General features: G+C 21.4%; 4 protein-coding genes across 4 annotated transcripts in view; all 4 read right to left on the reverse strand.

Moving 5' to 3' along the window:
* DDB_G0268560 (hypothetical protein) overlaps positions 1-2,983 on the reverse strand; it is a gene marked incomplete at both ends in the record, with an annotated part of 3,718 nt that extends 735 nt beyond the window's left edge. Inside the window, 2 exons of the mRNA XM_642423.1 lie at positions 1-1,378; positions 1,632-2,983. The exon at positions 1-1,378 is cut by the window's left edge and continues 735 nt beyond it. Of these exons, the coding sequence (XP_647515.1) occupies positions 1-1,378; positions 1,632-2,983 (2,730 nt within the window). The remainder of the gene's footprint in view (positions 1,379-1,631) is intronic.
* Positions 2,984-3,326: 343 nt separating this feature from the next.
* DDB_G0268052 (hypothetical protein) lies at positions 3,327-6,431 on the reverse strand (the record flags this gene model as incomplete). Its single annotated transcript, XM_642424.1, has 1 exon — positions 3,327-6,431. The coding sequence occupies one exon, from the start codon at positions 6,429-6,431 to the stop codon at positions 3,327-3,329; it is 3,105 nt and encodes a 1,034-aa protein (XP_647516.1).
* A 2,317-nt stretch (positions 6,432-8,748) lies between these two features.
* Positions 8,749-9,378, reverse strand: DDB_G0268054 (hypothetical protein; the record flags this gene model as incomplete). Its single annotated transcript, XM_642425.1, has 2 exons — positions 8,749-8,908; positions 9,179-9,378. 2 exons carry the CDS (start codon positions 9,376-9,378, stop codon positions 8,749-8,751), a joined length of 360 nt encoding a protein of 119 aa, XP_647517.1.
* Positions 9,379-9,697: 319 nt separating this feature from the next.
* Positions 9,698-10,000, reverse strand: part of sptA (serine C-palmitoyltransferase subunit) — a gene marked incomplete at both ends in the record, with an annotated part of 1,738 nt that continues 1,435 nt past the window's right edge. Inside the window, one exon of the mRNA XM_642426.1 lies at positions 9,698-10,000. This exon is cut by the window's right edge and continues 255 nt beyond it. Coding sequence (XP_647518.1) covers positions 9,698-10,000 — 303 coding nt within the window.

Consider the following 10,000-nt stretch of genomic DNA (forward strand, 5'->3'; position numbering starts at 1 on the left):
TGTACTACTACTATTACTTTTACTTCCACTGTTATTAGTATTATTATTATTATAATTATTATTATTATTATTATTATTATTATTATTATTATTATTATTATTATTATTATTATTAATATTATTATTATTATTATTATTATTATTATTATTATTATTATTATTATTAGTAGTTGGAGGGAATGAATTTGGTGAAGCAAAAATTAATTCTTGTTTAATTTTTCTTGGTTGTTTATTCTCAGAGAAATATAAAGTTGAGGTTCTCTTATTAGGTGAAGTTTTAAATTTATCTGGTGAAGGTTCTGATGACCACCAACTTGGTAATTTTCGAGTTGGTGTTCTAACATTATTGTTATTTACATTTAAATTTGAGGTTGATTGATTTGGTGATACATTTGCACTTTTTGGTGAAGAGTTTGGTGAAGAAATTGAAGAGATTGAAGAAGGTGGCGAAAAATCAGGTGATATTGCATAGTATTGATTACAATGATTTACCAATGTAACAATATGTTTACATTTGCCATATGTTCTTGTACCAGATATACAATTACATGAGGTTCCTAAAATTGGTGATACCATATTATTATTATTATTATTATTATTATTATTATTATTATTATTGTTATAAGGTATAAGAGCATTTGATTGTTGAGGTTGAGGTTGTGATTGTGATTGAGGTTGTCTTATACGATATCTAATTGTAACAAAATAAGGTTGAGTACCAGTACCATTAATATATGATTCAACATTAATTGATTGTGGTGAATCTATAACTTTGATTTCAAAATGTGATATTCTATTTTCTTCTTGATAATAATCATAACCTCTTCTAATACTTGAATCATCAAATCCCATATTTTTCAATTGTAAATTTGTTACCCAATCAATTGATCCCTTTTCATCGAAATTAATTTTTATTTTTTCTTTTACAGTTGATGATGTGTTGGTGGTGGTATTAGTGGTGGTTGTTGCAGTATCAGTATCAATATCTTCAGGATATTCATCGTCAAAAATATCTTTTTGTTGTACAACTACTAATGCTTTACAATCGATATTATCATAATCAATATCAAACTCAAAGTCATCATCGTCACCCTCTTCTTCAATATCATCTTTTTTAATTGGAAAGAATACACCATGAACTTTACCAAATTCTAAGCTTTCTTCAGTTACTGATAATTCTTGTTCTTTTTGTGGTAATAATAAAATCTGTGGTTGTAAATTTGATAATGACATTTGTCTAAATTTTGAAAATAATGGTATACCTTTTTCAATATCAAAACTATTATTACTATCATTATTACCACCACAGTAATCTATAAATTTAATATTCTCTAAAAATGATGGCATCATTAATGAATTTTCAATTAAATTATTATTTCTATAAAATTAATAAAAAAGTTAGTATATATTTATTTATTTATTTATTTATTTATTTATTTATTTATTTATTTATTTATTTATTTATTATTTATTATTATTATTATTATTATTATTATTATTATTATTATTATTATTATTATTATTATTATTATTATTATTATTATTATTATTATTATTATTATTATTATTATTATTATTATTATTATTATTGTTATTGTTATTATTATTATTATTATTATTATAAATATTACATTTTACTTTCAGATTTCCAACTTTTACTATTTTGAAAGAATTTTGAAGCTAAACAAATATTAAAAGGTAAGGTTGAAATAGTTTTAATATCAGAATCATCAATGATGAAAATTGAAGATAATAATGAAATTTTATGACGATAATGAGCCCATGCAATTAAACCATAATCATTTGGAAATCTATAAAAATCTGATTCTGGTATATTATAAGGACAACTAAAATAATAAATTGGTGCTTTAACTTGATTTGATAAATTTGAAATTAATAATTTAATTGTATCCCTATATTGATTTAATATTGATACATTATCATTCTCTAAACAACTTAGTGGATATAATGAAACTTCATCAATTAATATTATAATTCTTTTACTATTATTATTATTGTTCTTATTATTATTACTATTATTCTTATTATTATTATTATTATTATTATTATTATTATTATTATTATTATTATTATTATTATTATTATTATCACCACCACTATTATCAAACCAATCCTTAATTGAAATATAAAATTCATCATTTTCATTTTCTTTTAATTTAATTCTATATGATGGGAGTACTGAATTTTGATTGAATTGTGATATTTTTTCAAATTCAAATATTGATCTTGCGTCAATGAATAATGCTATATTTTTAAATTTCTTTTCTATTAATTGATACCTTGAATTATAGGTTAGAGGAGTTGTAATATTTTTAACATATGTATAACCATCATGACTGAATGGTTGTTTAAATTCCAATTTAAATGTATCTAAATCAATCTTTGGTATTTTTTGTAAAGTAGAAGAGGAGTCAGAAGATGAAAATTCACAATCATACCAAACACTACTCCACTTTAATTGTAATTCACCACCACTTGGTTCAAAATTTAATAAAATGATTGATGAAATTGCAATTTGTGAACTTGAAATTGCACCAAGATAACTACTTCTTACTGTTGGTAAATGATTTGTATCATCAACAACAACATTTTTACCTTCTTTTAATGCTTTCAATACTAAACTTATAACTTTTTTAAATGATATTAAACTATTATTGTTATTGTTATTATTGTTGTTATTACTATTATCATTATCTGTTATAATATCACTATTTTGATGAAATAAGTCTTGTGCTGATATTCTTTGATGTGTATCTTTATAAATTGATTGATAATAAAATGTTTTACCACATGAACTTGGTCCACAAAAGAGTATAATTTCAGGTGCTCCCTTTACAAAATTAAATCTTTTTATTGGTTGTTGTTCATTTATTTGTGGTTTTGGTGGTGAATATTTAAAAATTTGTTGTTGTTGTTGTTGTTGAGGTTTTGTATGAGAATTTGTTGATAGATTTGTTATCATTCTAGAATATATAATAAAACATATAAATAAATTGTAAAAAAAAAAAAACAAAGAAAGATATTTACAAATAATAAAATAAAATAATAAAAACAAAAAAAAAAAAAATAAAATAATATAAAAAAAAAAACAATTAAAAAAATAAAAAAAATAAAAAAAATAAAAAAACTCAATTTAAATTTTCTAAGAAAAATAATGATTTCAAAAAAAAAAAGATATTTTTTGAAAAATTGTAAAAATAAATAAATAAATTTTAGGTAAAAAAATTATAATTTTTTAAAATATGTATTTTATAATATTAAAAATAATACTATATTTTATTAGAGAATAAATAAATAGTTAATTATTAATTATTTTGTTGTATTTGTTGATTATTAATTTGTTGTTGTTGTTGTTGTTGCTGTTGTTGTATTTGAATTTGTTGAATTTGTTGTGTTGTCAATTGTTGTTGCGCATTTGCAGCTTGTTCACTATCGATATCTAAAAATGATAAAATCCAATGATCCTCTTCATTTGAACCAGTCATTGGGTTTGGATATGAACTACCATTTCCTCCACTTAATAATGGTGTTAAAAATTGATTGTTATTATTATTATTATTATTATTATTGTTATTGTTATTATTATTTAAATTGCTATTTATTGATTGTGGTACTTGGAACTTATCTACATTGCCACTACTTGTAGTTGTAGTAGTAGTGGTAGTGGTAGTAGTATTATTATTGTTATTATTGCTATTATTATTATTATTATTATTATTATTATTATTATTATTAATATTATTAATATTATTATTGTTGGTTTCTTCATTCTTTGGTTTTGTTGGAGTTGTTTGAGACTGTGATGATTGGGTGTTATCATTATTTGGTTGTTTAGTTGATTGAGAAGTTGGTGAAGAATCTGAAAAATCATTCATTTGTTGATTTGCTGCCTGATCAATAAAAGGTACTTGACCTGGTGATGAGTTTTGTTCCGCTTTGATTGGTGGTGATGGTTTATTGCTGTTATTATTATTATTATTATTATTAGTATTATTATTATTATTATTATTATTATTATTATTATTATTATTATTATTATTATTATTATTATTATTATCTGCGCTTGAGGATTTTGGTGAATTTTGTTGTTGTTGTGATGGTTGTTGTTGTATTTGTTGTTGTTGTAGTAAAGGTTGTTGTATTTGTTGTTGATGTTGTTGTTGTTGTTGTTGTTGTTGTTGTTGTTGTTGTTGTTGTTGTTGTTGTTGTTGTTGTTGTGGTTGTTGTTGTTGTTGTTGTTGTGGTTGTTGTTGTTGTTGCTGAGGTTGGTGTTGTTGTTGAGGTTGTTGTTGTTGTTGGTGTTGTTGAGGTTGTTGTTGTTGGTGTTGTTGAGGTTGTTGTTGTTGAGGTTGTTGTTGGTGTTGTTGTTGTAGTTGTTGAAGTTGTTGTTGTTGTTGTTGTTGTTGTTGTTGTTGTTGTTGTTGTTGTTGTTGTTGTTGTTGTTGTTGCATCGATTGTGATTGAGGTAAAGGTGGTGGTTGCATTTGTTGTTGTTGTTGTGGAGGAGGTGGTGGTTGCATTTGCATCATTTGATTATGAATTTGTTGTTGTTGTTGTTGTTGTTGTTGTTGTTGTTGTTGTTGTTGTTGATGCATCATATGGTTATGTTGCATGTAATTTTGTTGAATTTGTTGTTGATGTACAGTTTCATATTGACCATAAGACATATGTCTTCTTTGATCAATACCATTTGAATTTTGAATATTATTTAAAAGTGAACTTTGATCAATTTGACCATATGGCGAATATGAATGTCTTCTCTGTTCATTTTGCATATTTATAATTGCACTCATATCATATTGTGCATAGGGTATTGGCCCTGCTCTACCATTATTATTATTATTATTATTATTATTAATGTTATTGTTGTTATTGTTATTGTTATTATTGTTATTATTATTATTATTATTATTATTATTATTATTATAATCTTCGTTATTTAAAACTGGTGTTGAATTAGGTGATATTTGATTTGCATTAACAATGGGTGAACTGTTTGGTTGTGGTGGTTGCATTGAATTATTACTACCACTCGATGATAATAAATTATTATTAGTATTACCATTTAACATATAAGGTGAATAAGAATGTGCCCTTCTTTGATCATCAATTTGACTTTGAATTTGTTGTTGTTGTTGTTGTAATTGTTGTTGATGTTGTTGTTGTTGTTCAAATGAATTCATTGAATGTCTTCTTTGGTCTTCTACTAAATTTGGCGATGATAAATTCAATTTATTTGCCAACACTTTATCGGATGATTGTTCTTTTAATGATTGTTGTTGTTGCTGTTGTTGTTGTTGTTGTTGTTGTTGTACTGGTGAATTATTATTTGATTGTCTATTACCATTATCTTCAGATGATACAGATGATAATGTTGTAGTGGTAGTTGTTGTCGATGATGATGATGATGATGATGGGTTTGTTGAAGTTGTGGTTGTAGTTGTTGTTGATCTATTGCCAGCAATATTAATTTTAATTTTACCTTTTGGAGAAGAGTTACCATTGATTGTAGATTTACCTTTTGGTGATTGTGCAATTGATAATGATGTTATATTTGGTGTTGCAGTGGTTGATGATGGTAATTCTTGAGTTGAATCATTTCCGCCACCACCATTTATTTCATTATCACTGGTTCTTTTAAATTTCTTTTGTGGTGCAGGAACTTGTCTATCAGAATTACTCATGATATTATTATTGTTATTACCCATATTATTCATGTTTGGTGAATTTGAATTGGATAATTTAAATGATGAAAAACCTTGACCTGGTACGGCAGGGCTATTTGAACTATTATTCATATGATTATTCATATGACTATTCATATGATTATTATTATTGTTATTGTTGTTATTATTATTATTATTATTATTACTTAATGGAACAGCATGTACATTTGAAGATGCTTCATCAGCACCTTCAGATAACATGAATTCAATACATTTTAAAACTTGTTTAACACGCATTTCACAATCCAAATCTGATAAAATCTTTGGTAAACACTTATTATAAGTTGGATTATATGTCATAACTGATGGATTATTATTATTTGGTGTTGCCATTGATGTTGATGATGTTGTTGGTGTATTGGTTATCATTGTTGACGATGTTGATTGTTGTAGTGGTTGTAATTGTTGTTGTTGTTGTTGTTGTGGTTGTTGTTGAGCTTGTTGTTGTAGTTGTTGAGCTTGTTGTTGTTGTTGAATTTGTTGTTGGATTTGTTGTTGGTGTGGTTGTTGATGTTGTTGGATTTGTTGATGGTGTTGTTGTTGATGTTGTTGTTGGTGATGTTGTTGTTGGTGATGGTGGTGTTGTTGTTGCATTGGTTGTTGCATTAAAATTTGAGGTGGTTGTTGGAGTCCTAATCCATTTGGGACTACATTCATCATTTGTGGAGTTAGTTGTGGATTCATTTTTTTTTTTTTTTTTTTTTTTTTTTTTTTTTTTTTTTTTTTTTTTGGTTATTAAAAAAAAAAAAAGGGGGGAAAGTTTTAAAGATGTTTTTTATGTGAATGAGAGTGGATTATACAATGATTAAAATTATTGAATTTTATTATTATATTTTTTCTCTCTATGATTTATGTTTATATAAAAATGAAAAAAAAAAAAATAAAAAAAAAAAAAGGTTTGTGTGGGGAAAATAAAAAAAAAAAATTGATAAAGAATTAGTATAAAATTATTTTGGTTTAAATCTGAAAAAAAAAAAAAAAAAAAAAAAAAATCTTTAGATTTGGGGCAATATTGGAGAGAAATCTAAAACTTTTTTTATTTTATTTTCAATTTTTTTTTTTTTTTTATATATAAATTGATGGTAATCCAAAAATAAAAAAAAAAAAAAAGGAAAGATTTAGATTGGTAATGATTTGGAAATCTTACTTTTTTTGATTTTTTTTTTTTTATTTGATTTTTTTTTTGATTTTTTATAATTATTACTATTATTTTAATTCCAAAAAAAAACTATGATAAATTGAATCAAATAACTATTTTAAAATAATACAAATTTTATTTGAAACACCAATAAAAATTGGAATTTTTTTTTTTTTTTTTTTTTTTTTTTTTTTTTTTTTTTTTTTCTCGAATATAATTAATTTAAAAAATAAAAAAATTTTAATAAAAAGGTTTGTAGTTTAATAATACTATTATGATAAATTTGTAATTATATTATTACTATTGTTTTCTGTGTTTTGGTTGGAGATATAATGTGATGCTTTTTTTTTTTTTTTTCTTATTTTTTATTTTTTTTTTTTTTATTTTTTTTTTTTGGTTTTCAAAATTAAATAAAATAAATAAATTTTAAAAGAAAAAATGATTGATGATGGTAATATTAAGAAAAAAAAAAAATTAAAAAAAAAATTAAAAAAATAATAAATTAAAAATATTATTTTTTAAATTAAATTTATTTGCACTTAATTGAGATAGAGAGAACCCATAAAAATTATTTGTGTTTTTTTTTTTTTTTTTTTTTTTGTGTGGGAAAGTGGGGTGTTGGTGTGTGAATTAAATTTATAAATGTATATATTTATATAATTGTATTTGTATATCTTTGTGTGAGTGTGTGAATTTGTGTTAAAAAGAGAGAAACAAAAAAAAAAAAAAAAAAAAAGGATAAATTTAGAAGTATGTGTTTTATGAGTGTTGATTTTTTTTTATTTTTTTTTTTTTTTTTATTTTTTTATTTTTTATTTTTTTTATTAATATTATTTATTTTAAGAGTGTGTTGCTTCAAAAAAAAAAAAAAAAAAAAAATAATAAAAAATAAAAAATAAAATAAAAAAAAAAAAATAATAAAATAATTAAATTTTTTTTTTTTTTTTTTTTATTATGATAAAGGTTAAGACATATACTTTTTTCATTCAAATATTTTAATATTAAAAATATTTAATGGGGGATTTTAATGAATTGTTTTATAAAAAAAAAAATAAAAAAAAAATAAAAATAAAAAAAAAAAAAAAAAAACCAAAAATATTTGGCAAACTACAAATTTCAAAACAAAGATATATCAATTTTTAGCGGTGGGGGTATATAAAAAATAAAATAAAATAAAATAAAAAAAATAATTTGGATTGTGATGTTGGAGTGTTTTATTGTTATTTCACTTTTTTAAAATTTTTTAAAACTATTTTTATTGCTAATTAGAAAAAGGTACAAAAAAAAAAAAAAAAATAATAAAAAAAATAAAAAATAAGACATTAAACAATGTATTAAATAATAAATAAAAATATTTTAAAATTAAGTGTTATGCGTGTGTATATATTCGATTTTTATTTTAGTACTTAGTACTTAGTATTAAGTATTTTTTTTTTTTTTTTTTTTTTTTTTTTTTTTTTTTTTTTTTTTTTTTTTTTTAATCCCTTTCTGTCAATAGATGATTACTGATTTAATTAATAAAAATGGGTGAAAATATCTATATTTTGTAATATTATATTAAACAATATTATATTTTGTAAATCTGTTGTTTATACTAAATAAATATATAATATATGAATAAATAAACATATGTATATATAGTGCAAAGAGTATTACAATAATATTATTGTTGTTATTATTATTGTGGTATCGTGAGGTTTATTTAAAAGGCGTATATTTTTAGTATTTTTTATTGGTTTATTTTTTTATTTATTTATCTGTCATCTATTTCCATTTTTATCAATTATTATTATTATTTTTATTTATTTTTTCAAATTATTACTATTTACTATTTACAATTTTTTTTTTTTGAAATATTTTGATCTATTTTCTATTTATATTGAATTCTTTAACAAATTTTTCTTGACATGCTGTAAATTCTTTTAAAATATCCGAACAATTTAAAAAATGATCCTTATTATTTGATAAACATTGAATTAAATTTTTTTCTTTTTCAATACATTTTGAAACCACTTTTTCTTTTCTATTTTTTATTTTATTTTATTTTTATAATATTACATATATATATATATATAAAATTCAGAGTATGTTTGTATTATGTATGTTATTTGTTTAAGTATGAGTGTATGTGTAACATATAATAAAAATTATTTTTAAAATAATTTATTCCAAAAAAAAAAAATAAAAAATAAAATAAAAAATAAAAAAAAAAAAAAAAAAAAAAAATATTTAGAATTAATTTATTTATTACAATATTATAAAATAAAACTAGTTTATTTATTTTAAAACATACATTAAAAATTGATTAAAAATTTCAAAATGTTGATTTTCAATTTTTTTCATTTCTTCATTGCTTTTATTAAAAACTTTTGAAATATCATTTTTAAATTCATTTAAAACATTATCATCAATAATTAATCTATCATTGTCACCCATAATTTGTGCATTTGTAATTGTTGTTATATTATCTATTGCTACTGAATTATCTTCCATGATTATGTGTGTGTGCTGGTGGTAGTGATTAAACGAAAAATGAAATGAAAAAAAATAAAAAAAAATAAAAAATTATGGAGAAAAAAAAAAATTTGAAAAAAAAAAAAAAAAAAAAAAAAAAATTCTAATTATTACCCATTAATGGATATAAAAATATATATTTATATTTAAATTTATATTGCTTTTTGTATGTAATTTTTTAAATATATAATAATTTTATTTTATTTTATTTTTATTTTTATTTTTTTTGTTTATTTTTTTTATTTTTTATTTTTTTATTTTCATTTTCATTTTTAATTTTTTTTTTTTTTATTTTTTTTTAATTTGATTCAAGTACAAATGATGTACATTTTTTAATGATTTCAATTGATTGTTTAATTTGATCAGAAGATAAATTTGAAGAAACAGAGATACGAATTGATGGTTTTGGAATGAATTTTTCAGCAGAAACATATTTAGCACGAGTTAATAATAAACCATAATCCATTGCTTTATCGACAATCTTTTGTAATAATAATTCATCATTTATTCTATTTGATTTATTTGATTTTGAATCTAATAGGGATAAATGAATAACAGGTGAAATTGGTAAAGAAGTGATCTCCAATAACCCATTTAATGC

Source organism: Dictyostelium discoideum (genome assembly GCF_000004695.1).
Source record: "Dictyostelium discoideum AX4 chromosome 1 chromosome, whole genome shotgun sequence".
NCBI lineage: Eukaryota > Evosea > Eumycetozoa > Dictyosteliales > Dictyosteliaceae > Dictyostelium > Dictyostelium discoideum.